Source organism: Lolium perenne, chromosome 2, assembly GCF_019359855.2.
Source record: "Lolium perenne isolate Kyuss_39 chromosome 2, Kyuss_2.0, whole genome shotgun sequence".
NCBI classification, from domain to species: Eukaryota; Viridiplantae; Streptophyta; class Magnoliopsida; order Poales; family Poaceae; genus Lolium; species Lolium perenne.
Genome location: NC_067245.2, coordinates 143649920 through 143676963, shown reverse-complemented (window position 1 = coordinate 143676963; position 27044 = coordinate 143649920). Strand labels below are relative to the sequence as shown.

The following is a 27044-nucleotide window of genomic DNA, read 5'->3' as shown; positions in this document are numbered from 1 at the left end:
CGACAGAAGTGCATCATCAACAGCGGAACAACGACTTCTTGTTGGTGGTGTCGACCGTTCTACCTGGAGCAAGAATTCTTGTTAGTGGTGTCGAGAAGATCGACATGTCGCCTGAAGACCCGATAGTTCATCTCTCTCCCCCGTACCTTGAGGTGGAACCTCGGGGCGAGGTTCCTTGTTAGTGGTGTCGATTGTAATGGTCCAGGGTAGTACCCCTATTAGATTTGTTTGTGCCTTTTCTTTTATGCATCATCATGTCATCGTGCATCATATCATCCATGTTTTACTAAATAAAATTATTTTATAAACCATAGCTATTTTATTTTCCCTCTCATATGGTTTTCCATATTAAACCCTCCTCTTTATCTTTCTTTTAAAATAAAATCCTAACCTCAACCATGCAGCCATCTCTCTTCCTTCCACCGCAGGCCAGGCCTCTCTCTCCCTGGCCCAACTTCCTCTCTTCCTCCTCTCACCCGGAGGCCCATACCCCTTCAAGCTAGGAGATCCACCTCTCCAGTTCTTCTTTTCCATCAAGCACGAGAGGAGCCTGCTCCACCTTTTTCCTTCTGCCCAGGACAACGCAAACCACCATCGAGGTCCCCCTCCACTTGCTCCCTCCTCCCTTTTAATCCCACCAAACCCTAGTCCTCTCTCCCATCCACGCCGCCGCCACCTACCTTCCTCCACCCATTCTCTTTTTCTCTTCTCTGTGAGGAAGCGAAGGAGAACAACCTCACATTACTGCCTCCACCTCGCCATGGCGCCGTCGTTCTAGGCCACCCCTCGCTGAACTGAGACCACCGGCAGATGCACTTGGTCATCCTCTTCGTCTGGGTACAAGGAATCGAGCGCGGGCGCTGCGAATCGACGACAAGGACATCATCTTCATCTCCGTCCGTGTCTACTCCGGCGAAGATTCTGGCCGCCATGCATCTTCTCCGACCTTGGAGATCCTTCCATCAACTTCACGGTGATCTCCTCGTTCTCCTCGTATTTTTCCCGGTCTCGTTCCACCTCTGGTTCATTCCCCCGCCGTTGACCACCTTTTCCCGCCGCAGGACCTCGTCGCCGGTGGCTGTCCAGTGCCCCTGGCCCCGGAGCCACCACCATCAGTTTCCCCATGCTGAGGCGCATCCCCGACGCCTACTTCCCCGTCCCGGTTCGCCCAGAATCGCTGGATCGATTCGTCCCTGACCTCCGTCTCCGCCATGGATGAACGTGTACAATTCGTGTGTGTGGTCTTTGTGTCTTTTAGCAGTGCTTCACGTCTTGGACAGCAACATTGAACTATCACAGTGGCTTGGTCCATCGTCCTCAACTAGATTGACCAAGGTTCAAATCCCACCCAGCACAATATCCTATTTTCGTTTTGTTCTTTAATCCCTGTTATCCCGACGACATCGTTCAAAACCGTGACTGCTTTGTTTTGTACGTGCCTGATTCACAGAGCAGGTGGTCTGTCCTATGGACATTCATCCGTGAGGTGCTGGGGCTCAATTCCTCTCCAAAACAATATTTCTTTTTACCTCATCCGAACCTCAGATGGGCCTCAGCTCACTAGATTGCCAGTCAACTCCGATGGCCGCAGGTAGCCCATCTCCATCAAAATCTGACCCAGATCTTCCCTTGCCTATCCGTTCATTCTTTTATTAAAATGTGTTGTTTCATATCTTGCAAAATATAACTCGAAATTAAAAGTATTTTATGTGAAAGTTGATTAGAAAAATGCACTGAACATTAATATGTCATCCACTCATCTGTTTGCATCTCACATCATGTCGCGTCGTGATAGTTTTGCATATTCACCTCACATAATATGCGGAGTATTTCGGAACACCGCCTAGATTTTCCCCGCTCCGTTTAATATTGATGTAGCGCACCCTTGCCATGTTATGCCATGCTAACCAACACTTAAATTTGTCGGTAGAAATGCAACTCCAACCTAATTTGTTTGTCCGGGGTTCCGACTCCGATTAATATGGATAAGTTGCATCGCATCATGTTTGCCATGCCATGTATATCATCTTGATCATGCTGGATCTTCTTTATCCTTAAGTTGCGTTCTTGTCACGTGTCCCTTCCACTTGTTACCTCAAGCAGCCTATATTGACTCCACCAACCACCTACAGCTATTGTTTGGTTATCGGGTCTGCCTTGCGAGTCGTAGTGCATGCTAGTGCTGTTTTATCTCGTTACCGTTGTTGTTATCTTATCGGGATATGTTGGGTTGTTGGGAGGTTATCACATGCTATATTAGTTGTTGGAGATACACATGCTTTACTTAATGTTAACAACTAAAATTGTAAGCAGAGGCATCTGTGGGCCCCTTTGCGAAAGCATCGGAACTTTTACTTGTTAATGTCCCCTAGGACCCGAGTTCTTGTTATCTGTTCCGAGATTGAGCGCTCTACCCGTACGTGGGGGAGTGGGACCCCCATCACCCACTACCTTTCCTTGAGTCTGTTTATTGGGAGCCACAACCTTGGTTTTATTTGCTCATATGCACGATATGCACGATTTACTTCCTGTTGCCTTCGGGTGTTTACATTCTGTATTGTACTCATAATGCGGGACTCCTTATCCTTGGCCGGTCGTTAGTGCCCGCCTTGGAAGCCGACGCAAACCTCTGGGTCCGTATCGGAGTACGGCCGAACTTCATCACGGGTAGCTTAGTTGGGTGTCTCCCATTAAACTTTCTCTTGCATTGGGAACGGTATTGTTGTGAGACTCCACCTGTAGCAAGTGGGTTCGAGCATGCGTATGGTTACATTTGGGCAACCCCTGCAGGGTGTACATCTTATCGATAAGCCGTGTCGCGGTTATGGACAACTTGGAATTGTATAACTTGATCATAGAACAACTTACACCGTTATCTTGTTGCTAATAATCTGATAACAACTTGCGTAGTAATATAGCCTTACTACAACCGTTACCCAATAAAACTTGTCCACCATTGAGTGCCTTTTACATTGCTTCTTCGCAATTGTTGGAGGGGATATGTGTAATCGGCTGGGTTATGTTTGTGTAGTATTTTATCTGTTACCTTATGCGCTCTCTCACCTTCTCTGATTAGACGAATGTTGTAGAGTGTCTCTATAGGTTTTTAGTGCTTGCGTTGCCGCTTAACTCCACCATACTTCCTATGACATTCCTCTTGCGTCCCCCAAGTCCCCTGCGTGCCTCAAGTACAAAGGACGACTGGTTGACGAATGCTTATACGTCTTGAAGTCTTGTTAAGTACGAACCCGTACTTATTGCTGCTTCTACGGGATATAACCGGGCAGATATGAAGATATGTTCGATGAAGACGACGTTAGCAAGGTTACCCTTCCGGCTTGGCCTGGGCAGGATTATGGACGCCACTGGTTATCTTCAGGACTCTTAGTCCAATTTGTATCTTGTTCATACTCGGACGTATTCGATCTTCTGTATGATTTGGATCTTTGTATTGTATATTTGTATCTTGACTCGTTGGAGTCGTTGTTGTAATATATGTTTCTTGTGGGCTCTATTGTAATCCTGTTGTAATGTTACCGCTCCTGTTAATTCCTCTGGCATCACGTGTGAGATTCGTCGTGCACATCGTGTCGGAGGGCGTCTCTGAATCGATACCGTGCTGATTTCGGCGGGTTCGCTGGAATCCTCATGGTACCGGTTCCGGGGTGTCACAGTACCCAAGTTTGAAGGAGGAGCTGATGTTGAAGAATACCTCACTTGGGAGCTCAAGATTGAGAAGTTGTGGAGCTTACATCCACATTATACTGAAGATCGGAAGATCAAGCTTGCTTCTTCCGAATTTCATGGTTATGCTTTCCGTTGGTGGGATGCTTTTGTTCGTAACCGAGAAGAGGATGGTGAGCAACCTATACGCACATGGCATGCTATGAAGGAGGCAATGACTTCTCGCTTTGTGCCTACAAATTACTTGCGGAATATATATGATAAGCTGACTCTATTGAGACAAGGTGTGAAGACTGTGGATGAATACTACATGGAGATGGAGATGCTTATGCAGCGTGGCCGTGTCCGTGAGTCTCTCGAGATGACAATGCAGCGTTTCCTCAACGGTTTGAAGTATGATATTAAAGGCATTGTTCGTCACTACAGCTACACCAATATGAATCAATTGTTACATCAAGCAAGAGAAGCTGAATCACAGTTGGCTGACGAAGCAAAGATCAAAGGTCAAGCTACGGGAGCTGGGCGTTTCACACCCCGCGCGGCCCCATCTATGGCGCTGACGCCTTCGATGCGCTCCACCCCTTACTCTACTACGCCTAGTAAGCCGGTCTCCAATGTGTCTAACACAAAGAAGTCCGAATCTGCTGCAAGTACGAGTGGCTCTAATGTGTCTACTGCGCGTAACCGTGATATGGCTTGTCATACATGTGGTGGCAAGGGTCACTTCAAGAGAGATTGTCCTAACCGCAAAGTCATGGTTATCAATGAGGACAATGAGTACGAGACTGGAGATGATGTTGATCCTAATGCTCCAGAAGATGATGACTATGATACTGATGGTGAAGATGCATATCCATCTGATGCTCGCACCATTGTTGTGTCGTAGCGTGCTCTTAATGTGTTGCCTAGTGCATCGACTCAGCGCTGCAATTTATTCCAAACAAAGGCTTTAGTTGGTCCTGACAAGGCTTGCAAGGTCATTATTGATGGCGGGAGTTGCCGCAATTTAGCAAGCAAGGAGTTGTGTACCAAGCTGAAGTTGAAGTATCTACCGCACCCGCATCCATACTATATTCAGTGGTTGAGCGACAATGGTGAGATGAAGGTAAACCACATGGTGCGTGTTGAGTTTGCTATTGGACCGTATAAGGATTGCATTGATTTTGATGTCGTTCCTATGACGGTGTGTCACCTACTATTGGGTCGGCCTTGGCTCTATGACCGTTCTGTGCAACACAATGGCTGTGCCAATACATATCATTTGGAGTTCAAGGGCAAGAAAATTAATTTACAGCCTATGACACCACAGCAAATTGTCAATGAGTCTCGTCAGAAAGTTGAAGTCAACTTGGAGGATGCTTCTTTAGATAGGCGAGAGAATTGTAATGTTGTGAGTGATATAACGAAAAGTGAGAGAGTGAATTCCTTAGTCTCATTAGCCACCAAAGAAGACATGAGAGAATTTAGTGAGGATCCTACAACCATGCCTCTTGTGCTCTTGTACAGGGGTACGGTTTTGATTTCTAACGACATGGACCCTCTTCCTCTTGGTGTTTCTAATGTTTTGCAGGAATTTGGCGACGTGTTTCAGGATGAGGTACCCGCAGGACTTCCACCATTGCGAGGTATTGAGCATCAAATCGACTTGATTCCCGGAGCTTCGCTACCAAATCGGGCACCATATAGAACGAACCCCGAAGAGACGAAGGAGATACAGAAGCAAGTACAAGCGCTTCTCGGCAAAGGTTATATCCGCATAAGCCTTAGTCCTTGTGCTATTCCTGTTATTCTAGTTCCTAATAAAGATGGTACATGGCGTATGTGCGTAGATTGTAGAACTATAAACAATATCACTATTCGATATCGACATCCTATTCCCCGTTTAGAGGATATGCTAGATGAATTGAGTGGTGCTGCTGTTTTTACTAAAATTGATTTGCGTAGTGGTTATCATCAAATTAGGATGAAAGAAGGGGATGAGTGGAAAACCGCCTTTAAAACAAAATTTGGTTTATATGAGTGGTTAGTAATGCCTTTTGGTTTGACTAATGCACCTAGCACTTTCATGAGACTGATGAACCATGTTTTGCGTGATTTTATTGGCAAGTTTGTGGTTGTGTATTTTGATGATATATTAATTTACAGCCGCAATGAATCGGATCATATTATACATATTCGACATGTTTTGCAAGTGTTGCGTGATAGTAAACTCTATGGTAATCTTGAGAAGTGCACATTTTGCAAAGATAAGGTCATATTTCTGGGTTATGTTGTCTCTAAGCATGGAGTAGAAGTAGACGTGTCTAAAATTGAAGCTATTCAAAATTGGCCTACTCCCATGAATGTGAGTCAAGTAAGAAGTTTTCATGGTCTAGCTGGGTTTTATCGCCGTTTTGTGCCCAATTTTTCTACTATTGCTGCACCTTTGAATGAATTGACTAAAAAGGGTGTTGCATTTGAGTGGGGCGTTTCCCAAGATCATGCTTTTGATGAACTGAAACGATTGTTAACTTCTGCACCGTTGCTTGCACTTCCTGATTTCAATAAGCAATTTGAGATTGAATGTGATGCTAGTGGTATTGGAATTGGTGGTGTGTTGATGCAAGAGGGTCGCCCAATTTCATATTTTTCTGAGAAACTTTCTGGTGCTAAGTTGAACTATCCTATCTATGATAAAGAATTATATGCTTTAATTAGAGTTCTTGAGGTTTGGCAACATTATTTGTGGCCAAAAGAATTTATCATACATTCTGATCATGAAGCTTTGAAATAGCTGAAAGCACAATCTACTTTGCATAAGCATCTTGCTAAGTGGGTTGAGTTCATTGAGTCTTTTCCATACATTATTAAGCATAAGAAGGGAAAAGATAATATTGTTGTTGATGCTCTATCTAGGAAGAATATGCTATTAACTCAACTTGATGTTAAAATTCCTGGATTAGAAGTGCTATGTGATTTGTATGCTACGGATCATGATTTTGCTGAACCATATCGCTTATGTGCTCTTGGTAAAGCATGGGAAAAATATCACATACATGATGGGTTCTTGTTTCGAGCTAACAAACTATGTGTTCCAGAATCGTCTGTGCATTTGCTCTTATTGCAGGAATCACATGCTGGAGGTTTGATGGGTCACTTTGGGCGTGAGAAGACGCTACTCATGCTCGCTGATCATTTTTATTGGCCAAAGATGAGGCGGGATGTGGACAGGTATGTGAAGAGGTGCATTACTTGCAACAAGTCCAAGTCCAAGCTGAAGCCTCACGGTTTGTATACTCCATTACCGGCACCTACTACACCTTGGGAAGATATTAGTATGGATTTTGTGTTGGGTTTGCCGCGTACTAAAAGAGGCCATGATTCTATATTTGTGGTAGTGGACAGATTTTCTAAAATGTCACACTTTATTGCCTGCCACAAAAGCGACGATGCGTCGCATATTGCTAACCTGTTTTTCAGGGAGATTGTTCGACTACATGGAGTCCCGAAGACTATTGTTTCTGATCGTGATGTGAAGTTCATGAGCTACTTTTGGAAGACACTTTGACCATCACGATCATGTCCCTAGGTTCAGTACTACTTGTCATCCCCAAACTGATGGTCAAACTGAGGTGGTGAATCGAACCTTGTCACAACTGTTGAGATCCATGATCAAGAAGAACCTGAAGGAGTGGGAAGAGTGTTTGCCGCATGTAGAGTTTGCTTACAACAGGGCGGTCCATTCTACCACGGAGCTATGTCCTTTTAAGGTGGTGTATGGTTTCAAACCCATTACTCCACTTGACTTGTTGCCTTTGCCTATACATGAGAGAGTTAATATGGAGGCATCCAAGAGGGCAGATTTTGTGCGAAAAATCCATGAGAAGACTAAAGAGTTGATAGAGAAGAAAGGCAAGAGCAATGCTGCAAGGATGAATAAGAAGCGCACAGAGATGTTGTTCAAGCCTGGTGATATGGTCTGGGTACATTTTTGCAAGGATAGGTTCCCGAAGCTGCGGAAGTCTAAGTTGAAGCCTCATGGTGCTGGTCCTTACAAAGTGCTTGCCAAGATCAATGATAATGCATACTCGATAGATCTTCCAGTTGATGAGTTTGGTGTTAGTAATTCTTTCAATGTTGCTGATTTGACACCATATGACGGAGAAGACGTTGGAGCATCGAGGTCGACGCCTTTTGAAGGGGGGAGATGATGAGGACATCCCTACTACACCACTACCTCCATCACTGATAAATGAAGATGAACCTGCTGTGAAGCTTATGTCCAATGAAGTTCGGATTGGACCAATTACAAGGGCTCGTGCGAAGCTACTTAAACAACAGGTGAACTTGTTTCTAAACGATACTTTGATTGATGAGAACTTTATACTGCCTAAGTCCTATTACTTATGTATCATCAGGTATCAAGAGGAGACGGGCATCGCACGAGGAGTAGAGGAGCAGCTGGACATGAAGACGGACGTCAAGATAGACGTGAAGCTGGACATGGAGCTGGGCATGAAGATATCTCATGGACGCGCGAGGGAGGAGCGGGAGGCATGCGCGAGAGGAGAAGTCGACGTCCAGGCCGGTCTAGTGCCCGGTTAGACCGGCCTCCAGACCGGCCAGCCCGGTCCCTGGCCCGGTTGACCGGGCGGCAACCGGATGCATCGTACCGGGGCCAAACCAGACAAGTTTTTGCGAACTTCCCGGTTTGCCGCCCGGTTGACCGGATGCCACGCCGGCCGGCCCGGTCCCTGGCCCGGTTGACCGGATTCCAGACCGGATCCGTCCGAGTCTATCTCGATCAAATCTATTCTGGGTCGGTTTTACTTGTATCTTTCGACCAGAACTCGTCCCGGACGCCTATATAAGTGCCTTGGACGACCCCCTAGCTGCTTTAGACCACGTTTAAGATAAACCCTAGTTCTTAGTTGTTTGCTCTAGCAAAACTATTGAATTCCTACACCATATTGCTTGATATTGTGTAGATCCTGATAAAGTCTTGTGTGATCTGCTGTTCCATTGGGAATTAGACGGTTGCAACTTACCGCTTCGTGGTCGGCGGCTACGTGCGCAAGTGTGTGGAGTTGCGAATATCTTGCAGGGTTGAGAGCTGTTGCATTGGCGGCAGGGACCAATCGAGAGATCTCGTTGCGTCATACAAGTTATCATCCACTACATCGTCATGTTTATCCGCTGCCATCACCTCGTTATCTTCATCACCACCGTTGCTTACTGAGAAGATCGGGCCATCCCTTATCAACCACTGTCCCTTCTCGCCTTCTCGAATCCGGGCCTTGGAAGCCTTCTTCGCTTCCGCCTCCTGCACCTTAGCAGCCATCCTAGCTTGTCCCTCGAGTTCTTCTTGGATTTCTTTGAGGGTGGGGATCCGGCCTAGTGTAGTGCTGGAAGAGGCGGAGAATGGTTGAGCTAACTTGATGTCGGAAACATATGGTGGCAAGAATGCAAGGGGCTCCGGATAGCTTTGGTTCTAATGAGCTGGGTTCCAGACTATTCGGAGAACTACCAGTACATTTGGGTGAACTAGGCGACATGCTTCCGGCTGCACCCATGCAAACTAGTTTGAGTAGTCGGAATCTACACTAAGCTACTTCTTCTTCTACAAGACCGGCGCACTTACCATTAATGGCGCGGTGGTTCTTCGGAACGCCGGCGAGGATGGGGTTGCCGGACTTGAAGCGCTGAGCTTCCGATGACCACGGATCAGCGGCGACGCCGTTTTCCCGGTCAAACGTGGGAATCTCAGGTCGAGGAAGACCTTGGAGTGGTGGCGGGCGAAGCTCTTCGTGCAGAAGTTCGCCAGAGATCAGATCTGGCGGGCGGCGCTGCGGGAGGAAGAAGACGAAGTGGGGATTGCGGTGAAAGAATGGGAAAGTTACCGCGCGCTGGGGTATTTATAGACCTCACGCGGAGATTCGTGATTCGGATCCAACGGTGGAAACGGAACGGTCACACCGTTGGATGGCTGACACGTATCTTAGGTCAAAAAACGGTAAAACGACGTGGAGGTAACTTAACTGTGCGCTTCCAAAATTTCCGGCTAAGGATTTGTATCTCCGAAAATTTAGCGGAAAAGAGGAAATTGTGCGCGGGATAAGTGGAAACTCTGCTACATTGCCGTTACTGAAGAACAGATGATTTCCGAGAAGACGATGTCGGAAACAAGTAAAGTTTGGAAGCTCTTCAAGATTCTCTTTGGATCTGAGTTAAATGAAGTCGGAGGAATGATGAATCTCGGAGAACTTCGGGGACTACTGTTGTGGGTATACTTTATGGGTATATCAACGGCATGGCCTCGATCCAGCAAGCCCGGGTGGCCCCACAGATGGTGATGTGACATGTGGCCCATCGGGCGGCCCAGTTGTTGTAGATCCTAAAGGATGAAGTCCAGCCAGGAGCGAGGAGCCGGATCCTAACCGACCTACGAAGGAGTGGCGGTGGGGCCGTCATTGTAGAACCCGGATGTCGACCTTGAGACCAGTCTCGAAACGTACACCTGCGCCGACGTACTCCATGGGCTCGCGTTGGTGGCAGCGATACACCCGGCCATCACGTGCTGGTGCGTCCCCTGTGGGGCGGGGACGGGCTCGGGACGCCGAACACCGTATCGGACCGCGCCGGACAAAAACAAGTTGGGGAATGCGGTTGAGAATGTTTTTTTTTCTAGCGCGCCCAAATGCCTTTAGAGAATGGTTTGAGGATGGCTCTTAATTCCCAAGTCAATATACATCATGACATTTTACCATCTTGGCGGTAAGTGTGAGGATGAGTCATAGGTCATATTAAACAGACTTACTTACAATATTAGCCACAATGCCTCATTATATTTATGCACAAGGCCTTAATGAGTGAGTCGTGGTAGGTGAAGTGGCCGGCCGTTCAAACTTTTCCCACCTCGTCGAGATCCACGCGCCACCCACTTGGACAAGCCGGATCACGATAAAGGTGACGCATTGGGGCCTACCCCTACCCCCACGTATCCACGGTGGAGCGGGCCCTTCTCTATTCCCTGGGCCCGGGTTGGCCGACGAGGGGATCTTCTCTGGATGCGGATGCGTCCAACCGGGGTCACTTGAAACCGTCCCTCCCAGGAAAAAAAAAGACAGATCTGGCGACTTCACGGTGGAGAGCAAACAATCCATCCGGCGCCTCCGCTGGTGCGGTGGGCGAAGTGGGTATACCAACAAACAAACATATACTACTACTCCCACCACTTTTTCTCCCACCCCCACGCCTTGGACGTTGGCGACGGCGGGCGAGGCAAACCCACCATCCCACTCCCACCCCGCCGCCGCCGCCGCCCAGGGCAAGGGGAGGCTCGGCATGGGGCCCACTTCCTCTGCCTGGGTCCAATGGGCCGCGGAGTACACCAAGGCGGCGCAGGCGGACGCCCTCCCGCCCAACGAGTGGGCGGCGAGGGTGGCGGCCGCCGCGGGGGAGAGGGAGGACGTGCACTTCTCCGCCGGTCTGGCCGAAATGCTGGCTCGCCTGCTCCTCTCGGGCGGAAGCAGCGGCGCCGCCCCAGCCGCGGCGTGGAAGTACGCCGAGGCAGCTCTCGCCGCGCGCCTCGCCTCGCCGGCGCTCCTCCTCGCGCTCCTCTCTTCCAGGTGCGGTACAGCTTAATTCTCGCCGGCACGTGCGGTATATGGGAGAGTGGTAGGAGATGCGAATGCGCCTATGTATGAGTATGCGCGCGTCGTGTCGTGTCTCATGGAATCCCGATCGAACCTGTTCTACCAGTTCGGATCTATGTACTGTATTCACCAGGTTTGCTCTTCTTCTTCCGCCTTGTAGGGTCATTCCTCAACGGGCTGCAAGGCCAACGGTGTATCGACTTTATTTGGAGCTCTTGCGCAGGCATGGATTCAAATTTTGTTTTCAGATGAAAGCGGCGAATTTCAAAAAGTGAGCACATATATCCACATTCCCTACACTTCTTTTAATACATTTTTTTTTGGGTGGTAGCAAGTTCTGAAATTACATAAAAGACATATTTAACCTTTGTGTATCAAGTACTCATAATTCAACGTGGACCAGTGTACCATGCATTTGTAGTGTACACTGATGGACATATCGTTCAGAAAATCTGAATGCATGCAGAGTGCCATTTCCTCCACTATTGTATTCTTCAGTTACTCTTTCTGTTGGCTATTCCCTATTTTTTTTTCTTGACTTGAATCGGTTATTCAGTACTCACTGCTGTATATAGTTCTTTCATGTTTTCCTATAAAGAAGTTTGTCTGTGGTGATACGGCTAGTCTGGTAGACTACTCATAGTGGGGAGTAACATCAACAACATGCAATGCCAACTAAGCATTTTGATGACATGGCATGTCATTAATTGAGGAAAGAGAGGATCGTGATAACTAACTATGTTACCATCACATCACACATTCTAAGGCAGGATGAGTCTACAACTTAATAAATGTAGCATTTCATGTTACTACACCTATGATACTAACCACTATGAAGGTAGTAACATAGAGTAGTAATCCTATGCCTTGCATGCACCTATATTACTCAATTTATTCCTCAGAGAATTTTGCTAATGCTTTCTCCGTATTTGTGCAGGGTCATGCAGTTAATTGATGATAACCTTAACCTCTCCAAGATATTTGCCTTTCCAACATGTGAACCAGGGGTCTTTATTGTTGAATTTGTCCTTTGCATTTTATGGAAATTGATTGATACTGCATTAGATGATGAGGGCTTGTTAGAGTTAACTCCAGAAAAGAAAGCTCGATGGCCAACTAGGCCTCAAGATATTAGTGCATTTGAAGGATCCTTTTCTGAACAAAAGCAAGAGAAAATCGAGAAGTTACAGAGGATGAATAGTGTCATTACTATAGAACTTATTGGTCATCTTCTTCATGATAAAGTAACTACTCGCATCCTCTCATTGGCACGCGAAAACATGTATGTCTTTTCAACTTCACGTACTCTTAGTCTCTTACTCAGTTTCAGCTATCTTTTCCTGTCAACAAGAAAATGTAGACTTGTCCTTTTGTTTTGATTGAACATTACCACTTTAGTTCCAGTGGATAATCTGGCTATCTGTAATGTATCTGCAGTCCAGATAGTTATTCTACTGGTCTGAAGTTCTCAAGTCAAGTTTCTGTACGAAGCCCCTGATGCATATAAACCAGCACAACCTTGAGCAATAGACTGCTGCAATGTATCAAGTATTCATGGAATGATCATATTACAGTTTTATTCCAATTATTGCCATTGTCATGCTAATAGGATTTCAAGTGGGATGGGAATGGGATATCCGCCTCCCACTCCCTCACATCCCTATTATCCCGCTGCCCCACCTCCCTGTTATCCCATCGACGTAAAAACTAATAGGATTCCTTCGGGATGTCCCACTTGTCCCAGCTGATCAGGAAACAGCCAAACAAAAAAGCACTGCAGGCTACTGACGGGACCAGCTGATTCCAGAACTGATATGAAGCTCCAGACCAACACAAACCTAAAAATATTTGGGGTCGCCACCATTGCCAGGGAACTCGTGATATCGTAGTAGCCAGCGGCAGCGTCGCCGTCGGCCGCAACCGCGCGGCAGTCGAAGCGCAGCAGCGGCTCCACCCCCGGCTTGCTGACGAAGACCTTCATGAGCGCGTCCCTGGGCAGCGGCTCCTCGCCCAGGAACCGCAGCGGGGCGAGCAGCGCGGACACGAGGACCTCCTCGCCGTCTCCGCGGCGGCGCAGGAGCACGTCCTGCGCGCGCGGCGCGTCCGACACAGCGGCGAAGTCGTTGATGTCCTGCGAAATGGGGAGGGAGGCGTGAGTGGCGCTGGATTGGGGCGATGCATCGGTGGTGGGGGGATGGGGCGGGCGGTACCTGGGAATGGAGGGAAGGGGGAGAAGAGGAGGGGGACGAGGAGAGCTCGTGGGCGATCTCCGCGCGCAGGGCGGGTAGGAGGCCATCGTCCTTGGCGCCGCGGCGGCGCCGGTGGAGGGCCGCGGAGGCGGACGTGCTCAGGCGCCGCAGGAACATCGCGCCGGGCTGCAGACGGCGGCGAACGCCACGCGGTTGCGGTTATACTTTGCAGCGGCGCGGAGACATAGAGAGACGGCGGCGGCGCGGAGATCTAGGGAGACGGCGGCGGCGCGGGGGCCTAGCGAGATGGCGACGCGGAGTTTCGGGACTGGAGATGGGGATCGCTCGACGTAGGGACACGTGGGCCGTCCATGGGCTTGGTGGCCTCGTCCCACTTGGCCCGTGCGGGATTACTGAAACTTGTTACAGGGATAAGCGGGATTATAGGGATGGGATGGGACACGGGATTACCGGAAAATCCCATCCCACTTGAAATTCTACATGCTAACATTGAGCTAATGCTCTATAATAACTTAGGCTTCTATGCATCAGACAACTTTGGTTGCACCTTCAGTAACTACAAAGAATCTTGGCATAAACTCTATGATGGGTGCGTGTGGACAGTTAGCATTGCAGTTGGAGTTGATTGTTAAGATACATTTAGCGTTTCAGTTGGAGTTGATTAGATGTTCAGAACTTGACTGTAGAGTAAGCTAAAGGTGAACCATTATCCCTATGAAGGCTTGTATAGAAGCATCCATTGTTCATGTAAATTATTGAGGCCCGGAGTAGGAACATTCTTACTTAAGCCACCAAAAATGATCACACTTACTGTTTCTTGGAAGAATTTAGCACCTCTGTGTTGCATATCACCATTAACAAATTTTAATGCTTCAGGCAAACTCAGTGGGGAGTATTCACTAATCGATTACAGTTGCTTGTGGCAAACTCATCCACCTTACAAGCTTCAACAATGTCATTGGATGCATTTCAGCAGTTGATTCTAGATGATCACAATGTCTATGGAGACAATAAACATAATTTGCGCAAAAGATTCCACCCCATGGTGGCTTCTAATCCTCTATCTTCTCCAAATGGACGCTGCCTTGGCGGTAGTTATTCTGCACTATGGATTCCTATTGATATGTATCTCGAGGATTGCCTTGATGGCTCAATTGCTGCCACAAATTCCATTGAGACATTAAGTGGTAATTCCATTAAAATATGAATACCTGGTTCTACTGAATCGTAACTTTCTGCTCTCATGATTTTACTTTTTGGTGCTACTCTTAACCTGATAGAGGTTTGCAGGTTTGGTCAAGGCACTTCAAGCAGTCAATAGATCCACCTGGCATGATGCTTTTATGGCCCTTTGGATAGCATCAGTTCGCCTTGTGCAAAGGGTGAGTCTTCACTCTTCATTTTGTTTAATCAGAAACTTAAACAGCTTTTCACATCCTAATATTGGATATTTGTAAAACAAGCAGGAACGAGAACCTATTGAAGGCCCTGTGCCTCATCTTGAAACACGACTATGCATGCTTTTGTCTATCGCAACACTTGCAGTTGCTGACATAATTGAGGAAGCAGATTCATGTCTTGGTGAAACAGATCTCAGTAGTCACTGGAAAGAAAAGGCAGCAAGTGGTGATCTGCGCAAGGAATTGATGTTAAGCTTACAGGCTCTTGGTGACTGCGAAAGTCTGCTTGTTCCTCCCCCATGCATCATCTCGGCAGCTAATCAGGCTGCTTCCAAAGCTGCGATGGTTGTTTCAGGAATCAACATTGGCAGCAGCTACATGGAAAGTACCAATGAAAGTTCGCCAAATTACTGTATGCGGTTCCTCTTGATTTTTTTTTTACCACAATACATATATTTTGAATAACTGACAGATTTATTTTAATTTGGATCAGCTGGAAACATGCGGCACTTGATTGTAGAGTCATGTATCTCAAGAAACTTGTTGGATACGTCAGTATACTATTGGCCTGGTTATATTAATAGTCATATCAACTCCATGTCTCATACAAATCCTAGCCAACTTGCTGGGTGGTCATCCTTCATGAAGGGTGCACCATTAACTCAGTCACTGGTTACTATGTTGGTCTCAAGTCCTGCTTCAAGGTGTGCACTTCTTATCTGAGCAAACAATAAAATAAATGAACATAATGTTTCATGAATTGGGAGTTGACATCTCCCACAAGAGATGGCACCAATTCCATCAAAATAATACCAACATTTAATAGTTCAAGACCATCACATTTATTTGTTATTCAATACAATCCAGGAAACATATTTCGAAATAACCTGTTAGCCAGTTATACAATCATAGTATTAGGGACGACTGCATTATTTAGAGGTGCCGTGCTACTCACTAGTGTTTGCTCTTTATGCTGTCTCTGTGCTGCTATTAATGCTATTACTATGTATGACTGAATCATGCTGCTTAGTTGATACTCATAAATTGTTCCTGTTAATAAATCACTGAATGAAGCTCATAAACTTGATGGAAGCTTAGCAGAGCTCGAAAAGTTATTTGAAGTTGCAGTCAATGGATCAGATGAGGATAAGGTGTCTGCTGCTACTGTTCTGTGTGGAGCCACCTTGTTACGAGGTTGGAATTTCCAGGTTAGTTGTTGTGCACTTTACGTAGTATGACTACTGATCCCCTAGTCATTTTGGTGACTATCTTACTGATCTTATGGTTGTCTTGAAGTTGTGATGTTCTGAGTTCTTGCATTGTGCTATCTTATCTGTAGGAGCATACAGTTCGCTTAGTCGTCAAACTGCTCTCACATGCTGGTTCTGTTGACTATTCTGGAAGAGAGAGCCAGTTAATAAAGCATGGTGCAATGCTTAATGTTATTCTCACTGGAATATCACCTGTAGACTATGCTCCAATCTTCTCATTCCATGGCCTGGTATGGTTAATATGAAAACTTACCATGACTTCAGCTATCATTTTATATTTACGTTCTCATTATTAATTATGTTTATGCTCCAAATCATTAACAGGTTCCAGAGCTGGCTGCTGCACTCATGGCGATATGTGAAGTTTTTGGGTGTCTTTCCCCGAGCGTTTCGTGGCTGTTGGGAACAGGGGAGGAAATATCTGCTCACACGGTCTTCTCAAATGCATTCATTCTTCTCTTAAGACTATGGAAGTTTAACCATCCACCACTTGAATATTGTATAATGGGCGATGGTGCTCCAGTTGGCTCACAACTAACTCCCGAGTATCTTCTGTTATTGAGAAATTCCCAAGTTCTTTCTGCCAGCAGTTTGTCCAAAAGTAGAAGCAGCCAGAAGAAATTACCAGTTACTTCAAGCCCATCTTCCAAGAACCCTATTTTTATGGACTCTTTTCCGAAGTTGAAGCTGTGGTACCGGCAGCACCAAGCTTGTCTGGCCTCTACTCTCTCTGGACTTGCTCATGGAACACCTGTACATAACATTGTAGACAGCCTTCTGAACATGATGTTCAGAAAGGCGAACAAATTAAGTACACCCATTGCTTCTTTATCTGAGAGTAGCAGCATAAGTAACTCCTCTGGTCCTGGTGGTGATGATGCACATCTTTGGCCTCAGTTACCTGCTTGGGAAATCCTGGAAGCTGTTCCATTTGTGGTCGATGCTGCTCTAACTGCTTGCTCCCATGGAAGATTATTTCCACGTGAACTGGCTACAGGTTTGTTGTTTTCATTTTATGTCAAGAATATTGTCAAATCATATACTGAGAATTGGGAGTGAGGGTTGAGCTTCAGTATGTAACCATCACTATTTATGGCCTACGAGATCATCAATGTTTGATGGTACATTTTTTTTTTATCTTCAGGCCTCAAAGATCTAGCTGATTTTTTGCCTGCATCCATTGCAACAATCGTAAGCTACTTCTCAGCTGAAGTGACACGTGGTGTTTGGAAACCTGCATTCATGAATGGAACAGATTGGCCTAGCCCTGCTGCCAATCTATCCATGGTAGAAGAGCACATCAAGAAAATTGTAGCTGCTACTGGAGTTGATGTTCCAAGACTTGCCACAGGTTATTATTTCTGACAGAAGGATTGTTTTTTTTAGTACATGTTTACAATTGTACTATGAGTGTTTCTCTCATGAATCGTGCTACGTGCAAGTTTTGCACAGAGTATTAATCTAGTTTTGTGTTGCTTCACAGGAGGAAGTACTTTGGGTAGACTTCCGTTGCCGTTGGCTGCTTTTGTGAGCCTCACCATCACATACAAGCTTGACAAAGCGTCCGAACGTTTCCTTAACCTAGCTGGTCCAGCTTTAGAGAACCTTGCTGCTAGTTGTCCTTGGCCAAGCATGGCGATTGTTGCAGCACTCTGGACTCAAAAGGTCAAGCGATGGAGTGATTTTCTAGTCTTTTCAGCATCCCGCACGGTCTTCCACCATAACAATGACGCAGTTGTCCAACTCCTCCGAAGCTGCTTCACTTCTATCCTTGGCATGTCGTCGACATCATTATGTTGTTGCGGAGGTGTTGCCAGCCTTCTGGGTCATGGATTTGGCTCTCATTGCTCCGGTGGTCTTTCACCAGTTGCACCAGGAATTCTCTACCTTAGAATATTCCGGTGCATCAAGGACTGCTCTATACTTGCAGAAGATATACTTTCCCTGTTGATGCTTTCGGTGAAAGACATAGCTGGAACAACAGTGTCCAGGCATCAATCGGACAAGCTAAAGAGGACTAAGTACGTGATGCGACATGGACAGATCTCTCTTGCTGCTGCAATGACACAAGTTAAGGTGGCGGCATCACTTGGAGCTACACTTGTGTGGTTATCGGGCGGTACAACCCTTGTCCAGTCTCTGTTCCAAGAGATACTGCCCTCTTGGTTCCTATCTGTGCAGGATCTGGACCAAGGAGGATCCAGTGGAGGAACAGTATACAAGCTGGGCGGCCACGCACTTGCCTACTTTGCAGTCTACTCCGGGATGTTGGCATGGGGAATTGACCCAACATCGGTGTCCCGGCGTCGAGAGAGGGTAATGCGATCACACTTGGAGTTCCTGGCAAGCGCACTGGATGGGAAGATCTCCCTAGGCTGCGATCTGTCCCTGTGGCGTGCCTATGTCTCAGGCTTCCTGGAGTTGGTTGTCGAGTGTGCTCCGTGCTTGTTGCATGAGGTGGACCTCAAGGTGCTCAAACAGCTGAGCGCTGGCCTCCGGCAGTGGAAAGAGGACGAGCTTGCTGTGGCCGTCCTTCGCAGGGGTGGGCCGGAGGCAATGGGTGTCGCTGCAGAGTTGATCCTGGGTTGCGAGTGGTGACACGGGCTGTGGTGTGGCTGGTATTCTTCGTAGTCGATGTTTGCCGACTGTACATAACCAGGCATCGTGCTTGTATTTTGGTTGATTTGTCAGGAAAACCTTGTCCACGTTTTACTCGCTAACACAAGCAGCCGCTAACCACTGTTATCTGTTCTTAATTCGTAGACTGTGCAATTAACTGCTCTTGAAGATTTAGCTCATTTATGCACACAAAGGTTTTAGGGTTCTTGGGATGGGTTCTATGTTGCTACCCATTCATTTCCTATTAATACGGAGATATGTAAAGCCAGTCATTCTATCAAAGAAAACTTCCAGTGGCAGATTGGAGATGGTAATTCGGTAATCCCAGTGCAAGGGACAGATCGCAATTTGCAAGGTTGTGCTCATTTATGCACACATGTGCCAAATACACTTTTCGCACAAAAGTTGTGCTCATTTATGCACACAAACATGCTCTGGAAGATTTAGATCATTTATGTGGCACGCGCTAGGGATCGGCCGGCTGATCCTAGCGCGCGGATCAGCTGGCTGGACAGCCGTTCGATGCGCTGATCGCTCTGCAAAGAATCGCCGTTAAGAGACGTCGCTTCCTGAAGACATGTCGGGTGTCGCTGTCTTATGTCCCTCACAAGGACATGATGTAGTGATCGGTCGCTGTCTCACGTCTCCAGGGACACGACGCAATGATGCTGGAATCTTTTAACATGAATACAACGACAACAATATCGAAGCTTTTTTTCCAAGATTAAGCTAGGCTAGATATGAAACCCAACATAAATAAAAGAGAACCAAAAAAAAGAACGAGAAGGAAAAAAGAGTAAACTAAGATTGCGACACATGGATTGCTAATCTCCATGCCGTCCTATCAAGAGCCAAGATTTCAGGTACATTCCAATCCCTCATGTCTCTCTTAACCGTCTCCACCCAAGTCAATTTTGGTCGTCCTCTATCCCTTCTAGTCTCCTCCATACACCATAGAATTCCACTGGAGCTTCAGGAGGTCTCCTTTGGATATGCCCAAATGACCTTAGTCGGTGTTGGACTAGAATACGTCTGGAAAATGTAGTACATCTTCTGCCATGTAAAAAAGTATGTGTACAAACTTTGTTTCTAGTGTCATCGAGAAAACCACCTATAGCTCCATGCATGAAGCATTGATTCTACAAATTGCTCTTCATTTGCATGAGCTCATCATGTGATTAAAATGGCAGATAAATTTGCTAGGGAAAAATTGGCAGGTCCTCGCATTAAAAACATCTCCCATCAGCCGCATTTTAGACCGTCCGATCTTTTTAAGTCAGCGAATTCCGGGCGTCTGATCCTGGTACAAAAATGGTTCGCGTGTAACAGTCTTTTTGTAGTATGTAACATCAATCTCCACTTTTTTTTATCGCAAAAAATCGGTATACTTTTGTTTGCCAATGGTACAAAAATTCCCGAAAGTAACATTTTTCTCTGCATATGTAACATTTTCATAAGTGTGACATTGTTATAAAACATTTCTCTGTAATGCATCCAACAAACTTGTCGAACTTATTCAACATTATTAGAACACGTATGTAACATTGGTGCAATCTTTCTGTAGTATACGTACCACTCATTTTGCCACTTTGCCCATGCTAACACACCAAAAACTATATACGCATGTAATAAATCGCAATGTGGAAAAATTCCCCATAAAACTTGTGTAACATCCCAGGTTTAGAGGCTAGAAAACTAGGGAATACGGATGTGTGCATTGCATTCATGCACAGAAATCCGGGGAATTTTCGCGTTTCCAAACAAAACTTATCACACTAACTGAAGTTTCACTTGACTTGATGGAATTGAAGTAGTTCATCAAGCCAAGCGCTAGAAACCTCACCGTGACCTTTGCAAAAAACTTTTGGATATAAATGATTTGATCTATGGGTTAGATCAAATGGAATTAGAACTAATACAACCACACCCTAAGTGAGGATCAAATACTAGATTTTATAAAGGATCATAACATGATATTCCTTGCAACAACAAATGGATGTTTATTCAACTACAAACCAAAGAATAAGAAATAATTGAGAAACTATTCTTGACTTATATTTTCTCTATCCTTGTCTAAATCAGTGTTCTTACCATGATCCTCATGGTATCTTTTCAACTCTAATATCTAGCTCATGTCAATGAAATTCACACAAGTTCTTTATCAAACCTTAACCATTCCATTGTTGTCTATCCAAATGTATTTACATCAAATCTCAGAGAAGGAAGAGAACTGTCCATATATCCAGATGAGCACATTATCATCTCTTGAGTAGAACCCTAGGTTATTAATCAAGCCATTACTAAGTAAGAGTGGTCATGGATACTAACTTTTGCAACGCCTAGATCCAAGAGAGTACAATACAAGTATATACCCTAATGATCAAGACAACACTTGTTATGGGAGGTAAGAACCCCAATTCATAAGTGATAGCTTATAAAGTCAAACCCTTGTCAACACAACTTGTTAATGATCTTGAACCCTAAGTTGAGGTAAGAGGCTATTGAAAATAAGTTGATCATGTCCAATGCATGATCATGCTTTGGAGATATAGAAGATTAAGTTAAACTCTAATGTGAAAAGAAGATATCATCCATCACATGCAATGATAGTGGGACCACTAGTAATCAACCTTAGACCATTCTCAGCATCTTAAGTGTAGAGATACATGAAGAACAATAAGACCTTGCTTAGTTAATCATCTATATCAACTCGAACTATAGTTTGAAGTAACCATCCTATTAGTGGTGGAGAAGAGCAACCCTAGTCAACTTAACAAGTATCAACACACACATAGAACCCTATGCCCATATCTGAATCCTAAATTGTGTATTATTTAATAACCACAAGTAAAATTAAAATCATGTGCTAAATCCAATTACATGTGAAGTGATTAGTTGAACAACTCTAATACTAAACCTATCTTTCAACCCATAAGATTTAGCCACACAATCATTGTTAGAATCTCCTTCAAGTTTGCGAGACAAGTGAAGAAACTAGTGTATTCAAAATCTATTTATAAGAAAAGGTCTCCTCCTATGAAAGAATAGTAAACAAATTTAGGAAGCCCAAACCATACCTTTTCCACTAATAAGTTTTGAAGACCATCAAGATTTTCTAAATGAAGTGCATATATAATAATGTTCTACACAGACACACTTTCAAATAAGAAGACAAAATCTATTATTAAATCTAGTCACTTATTTGTACCATAACTATTAAATAACCCGTTCCCTCTTGAACCCCCTACTTAGATTTGGAGCCATCAAAGGAGCAACTACAGTGAAACTCGAATACAGAGGAGCCAACTACTAAAAGGGGCCAGGAATAAGTCAAAGAAGTCAACAAGGTCAAACTACAGAGGAGTCAACTACCATAGTGGAAACTTAGTTTAGAAGTAGAAGCGAGCCTATTCCCTAATCCCGGAACCTAAGTAGCTAGAGTTCTAGCCAGTTAGTTAGAAAGCCAAGTATCTCTAGAGCTAGAGTTAGAAATAAGTTAGACTACATGGTGTTCTTTTGGAGTTTTATTTGTAGTTTTACCTCATTGTAAAGTAGCAGGCTATGCTGATCTTCAAAGAGTTTGTGTGTACTTCTATAAACATGCATTGGACTCACATATGTTTCTGTTCTACCACTCTAAGGGATGTAATACTAGTGGAACCGTATTTTATTGGTGTTATGTCAACGACTTGCGTACTACAACATGCAGTGGTATGTTGGGACACAGCAACTTAACCTTCCCATCAACCATGGAGGCACTGCCATGACCGGATTTGATCTTTCCGGCGACAAATCCGCCACGCTAGAGGGCCATTAAAGCTAGCTGGCTAGCAATCTCACTGTCCATGGGTGTCCATGAAGATATCTAGAACGACTTCCATGGCGAGGGGATTCACCGCCATGAGCTTAGGGTGGGGGCATGGCAGGGCTCAGCCTTCGGCCTGGGACGCGCAGTGGCAAAGAAGGAACTGCGCTCAGCTTAGGTACGTAGAATAATTAGCCTCTGATTGGGATCACCAGCCGACGGATTGGTGGATGTGAGACGTCGGCCAGTGCGCGGACGGAGCAGCGGACACGGTCATGCAGGAAGAGCGGCGGTAGGGATCCGTGAAGGAGAGGCGGCAGACGGAGCAGTGGTCGCGGCAGAGCGCGGGAAGAGCAGTGGCGGTGGGCGGGCAGTAACAACAACTGCGTGGAGAGTGCTACGCATGGGCCTCCCACATCGCGACATGGATGGAACCGGCTGATCCATCAGTCAATTGTTAATTAGAGCTTTCCTTTCAGAAAATGTGCATGACAAGCGCTTTCCAACGTATCTTCAGTTTAGTAGCAAAAAAAGGAACTATATATATTCTAGTAGTAAGTACACAACAATAATGATGGATGCATGTAGAAAAAGTTAACAATGTATGCATCAAATCCTCAACTGGACTGTAGCATATTCCTAGAAATTGCAACATTTGAATCATGTGTAAACAACAATAACAATACACGCTTGAAGACAAAAATCAACATTGCGTGCAATAAACCCTCAACCGGGTTTTAGTCATGGGTAAACAACAAATACACGCATGTAGAAAAAATCAATATTGTATACGACAAATTCTCAATTGGTTTGTAGCAAAAAGCTTTGTAGCATATGCGCCCAAAAATCGTCATTTTTTTGGGTCATGGGTACACAACAACAACGACAAACAGTTGTAGCAAAAATCATCAACGTATGCAACAAAGCTTTAGTTGAGTTGTAGCAAAACATTGTAGCATATGTTCAAAACCCGGCGCAACATTTTAATCAAGGGTACACGACAACAATGATATACCTTGTGCAACATATGTCTACAAAATCGGGCAAAATTTTAGTCGAGGGTACATGACAACAATGATTGATAATTATAGCAAAAATAATCAACATATACGCGGATGTATCAGTTCAGACATAATGTAACGTACGGAGCAACAACTAGCTAGTTATTAGCACAAAAAGGGAAACTAGAGCTAGCTAGTTATTAGCACAAAAAGGGAAACTAGAGCTAGCTAGTTAGCAAAAATATGGAAATATAGCTAGAGCTAGGTAGCTACTAGATATTTTATACGCATGGAAGCAGAGAGGGCGAGCCAGTGTATATCCACTCAAAGTATGAGATTGCTTGTATACAGCCAGTTGGCAGGAATATTTTTTCCTTTATGTATTCCCTGTGCCTAAAAAAAGCTGATCAACTTTGTCTAGATAAGATACATCCGTATATAGAAAATATTGAGCAGAGTTTTTTTAGAGACGGACAGGGTACATGTTTTCGGAAGGAAATTCTGTTTTTCTTTAGTGAGTCATGTTCCTTTTACATTTCAAGCTATACTTGAGTGTTCCGATAAGGGATGACTGATGTTGCAGAATGGTGTTGGATTCTACATGAATATGTTATGTGACACCTAATTTGTGTTCACCTCCTAATATCAGTTGGGAAGATGCACATTTCTTACTGCACACATAAATTTGTTCTTTAATTTCCTGTGGGGGGAGTTTATTGACTCAAAACCACTCATGAAGGCGATACAAGCATGACGAATTCGTAGCACATAAAACCTAAATACATAAGTTATAAGGTAATAAATGCACAAATAGTAGTTTACACTCACTACAAACAATTCGCTAGTCCATAACGATTTTAGTTCGTCAACGAATGTGCAAAATCTGTCATGGAGACCTCATACTGAAGGTTTGCAAGACCGTGGCGAACCTCGCGTCACAGATGTCCATACTGACGGTTAGATCGTCCCGTCATGAATCCATGACGGCCTATCCCACACCCAAACCCCACCGGGCCGGTACGTCATGACGGGCATAACCATCATGCGACTGCCTCCCCGATCAAGACCATCGTGTCAGACCAATCATTGAGTTGTCGGTCCAATGATTGATCTGGTAGGACAATGATTGTGCTGTCATACCGATCGGGTGACATATGCGTCCATGTGGATCGCCACGAGGCCCATTCCGGTCCTGACATCTGGCGCCCATTGATCAAAATATTTGCCAGTAAATCGTGGACACTTGGTCCAATCATACAAGGGCACGTGTTGGCACATAAAGTGTCGTACAAGGACACGTGTCAGCTTTGCGAGCATGCCGCGTGGACCAATAGAAGTTGGACATGTCGCCTGTCCATTTTTGACACTGCGGCGAATAAAGGCTGGACACGTTGACAAATAAAAGCTGGCCGCATGGATGAATAGACGTCCGCCACGTGTATTATTCGCTCCCATTTCAGCCCAGAAATGGTTGTTACCGAAGGTGATACGTGGCATCACATAATTGGGCCCTGCATGCCAATTGGGCTGGACGACCCGATTAGCCATCGACAGAGCGCTAGCACGATCAATGGCCGAATAAAAGCCCTTTTCTTTTTTGGCCCAACACAAATGATATGGCCCATGAGAGGTATGAAACAACTGAAAGGATATATAATTAGTTACAGGCATACTTATTGGATTACAAGCATCTTTACTGGGTTACATGCATACTTAATGGATTACAGGCAACGTTACTGGGTTACAGGCATACAATAACGAAAGATCCAATTCAGCATGCACATAAGCACCAACATAACAATTCAAAGTTGTCACATTAGTCCCCCATGGACAAACACAACATCAAAATAATAGTTCAAGCGTTGAACATCCCACCTGTTCACGATGTAATCAAGATTACGAAGTCGTAGATAGCTGCTCGATTTTTTCAAAGGACGCGAGAAACTTCCCAAGCTTTGCAAACACCCAACTCTGCATCTCTTCCTTTTATTTTGCCTTGTTGGCCATCTGATCAATTTTAGAGTTCTGGATCTGAATATTATTGCGCAGCTCTCCAATTCTACTCTTCTCTCTCTCTAGTTCTGCACTCTTTGAACATATCCAAAAGACCGAGTTCTTTGTCGTTGTACTCCCCCCCTTGAAAAACGCAAATATTAAGAGGCATTCTTAAATGTTCTATTAGGATATGGTAGTAAAAGAGTTTGCATCCACACATAAACTACAGTTTGTGCTAGCAACAATGCACACGAAAGGTTATAGACGCAGCGTCTACCAAATAGGAATTTGGTTCAATTGTTCATCATATTATTGTCAAATACATTGGAAAGTCACAATCATAGAAATATTAGCACAATTGGATACCCAAACATGTTATTGTCAAATACATACAATACAATAAGTGCTATTGAACAAGAAATATCTAGCACATCCATTGGACGGAAAACAAACTTATATAGCAATCTAACGGGAAACATCTATCACGGTTATCTGTTGACAAGTCTTGACTTACCAAGCTCTCCACATAAGCTTCATAGCTGCGTGGCCCAGTAGTGTGATGGTAAAGAACCTTAGCACGGTTTTCTCTATTTTGATTACTGGTTTCCTAAAATGGAAGGTATAGTTAGTAACAGTACTCATTATTAAGATTAATGCACTAGCCAGTGGAAACCAAAAAGTCCAAACTGATGAAAAGGTCTAGGCAATTCACTTATCCACTTCAACACCCAAAAGCATGTACAGTGCAGCATCTTCATATTTTAAAAGGAACTGACCTGGATCTTGGGATCCATCCAATGCTGCACAAGCTTGTTCCACTCAATGTCATTCATCGAACTGATAGAGCTTTCTTTCGACACATCACAGAGAGGAAGGCAATAGAAGTACATCATTTTAAGGACATGCCGTTGATGCTTAACACCTATATGAAGATACCTCCTACAGGCTGCTTTTACTGGTGAATCATTTATATCCATATCAAACCTTACCTAGAGAGTATTGACATGAAAGAACATGCATAAGAATGGAAATCTCTTAAATCAGCTGTATATAAACATTATAGTCCAGCAAAGGGCCTACAGTATATATTTACCCCAACTCTGTGGTAATAGTCAGAGACAAGCCTAGTGTCCCCCTTGTACTTCATCCAGTGCGAACACACATGCACATGGTTCTTGACAGTCTTGTAACATTCAGTTGCAAACTTTGCAGCGATTGTAGCTGGCACTAGCCTTATCCTCCCTTTTGGAATGACCACTGGCAGTTTGCCAGCCGGTGATCGGTACAATCTTCGCAGTACTTCTCCCACGTTTTCCCCCATGCCACTACACATATAGACAACTTGTGAGGTAATAATGATGATACTACAGATAAAATATGGAAGAAATAGGCAAAATACACCAAACATGCATTTAAACCCATTAC

General features: G+C 44.9%; 2 protein-coding genes across 4 annotated transcripts; one reads left to right on the top strand and one right to left on the bottom strand.

Moving 5' to 3' along the window:
- Positions 1-10834: 10834 nt before the first annotated feature.
- LOC127322800 (mediator of RNA polymerase II transcription subunit 33A) lies at positions 10835-18992 on the top strand. Of its 3 annotated transcripts, XM_051351207.2 has the most exons (12): positions 10835-11291; positions 11479-11589; positions 12256-12600; positions 14405-14715; positions 14819-14910; positions 14995-15340; positions 15422-15632; positions 16022-16136; positions 16268-16429; positions 16524-17196; positions 17344-17550; positions 17683-18992. In XM_051351207.2, the coding sequence occupies exons 1-12, from the start codon at positions 11008-11010 to the stop codon at positions 18795-18797; spliced, it is 3972 nt and encodes a 1323-aa protein (XP_051207167.1). In that variant the 5' UTR covers positions 10835-11007; the 3' UTR covers positions 18798-18992. The 3 variants fall into 3 exon arrangements, with proteins under 3 accessions (XP_051207167.1, XP_071682367.1, XP_051207168.1); XM_071826266.1 differs by lacking the exon at positions 15422-15632 and having other exon boundaries at positions 16027-16136; XM_051351208.2 differs by lacking the exons at positions 10835-11291; positions 11479-11589 and having other exon boundaries at positions 12425-12562.
- Positions 13026-13685, bottom strand: LOC139835075 (uncharacterized). Its single transcript, XM_071825059.1, has 3 exons — positions 13529-13685; positions 13157-13449; positions 13026-13062 (listed from the first exon to the last, which is right to left on the bottom strand). The coding sequence occupies exons 1-3, from the start codon at positions 13682-13684 to the stop codon at positions 13026-13028; spliced, it is 486 nt and encodes a 161-aa protein (XP_071681160.1). The 5' UTR covers position 13685.
- Positions 18993-27044: the final 8052 nt, after the last annotated feature.

Excerpts from the sequence above, each read along its gene's own strand:
- LOC139835075 (XM_071825059.1), bottom strand. The coding sequence starts at position 13,684 with ATGTTCCTGCGGCGCCTGAGCACGTCCGCCTCCGCGGCCCTCCACCGG. Across the intron at positions 13,450-13,528 it reads CCCCTTCCCTCCATTCCCAG|GACATCAACGACTTCGCCGC; the intron begins GTACCGCCCGCC and ends CCCATTTCGCAG. Across the intron at positions 13,063-13,156 it reads GCGACCCCAAATATTTTTAG|CTGGGACAAGTGGGACATCC; the intron begins GTTTGTGTTGGT and ends TTTCCTGATCAG.
- LOC127322800 (XM_051351207.2), top strand. The coding sequence starts at position 11,008 with ATGGGGCCCACTTCCTCTGCCTGGGTCCAATGGGCCGCGGAGTACACC. Across the intron at positions 12,601-14,404 it reads TCATTGGCACGCGAAAACAT|GCAAACTCAGTGGGGAGTAT; the intron begins GTATGTCTTTTC and ends TTAATGCTTCAG. Across the intron at positions 16,137-16,267 it reads TACGAGGTTGGAATTTCCAG|GAGCATACAGTTCGCTTAGT; the intron begins GTTAGTTGTTGT and ends TCTTATCTGTAG.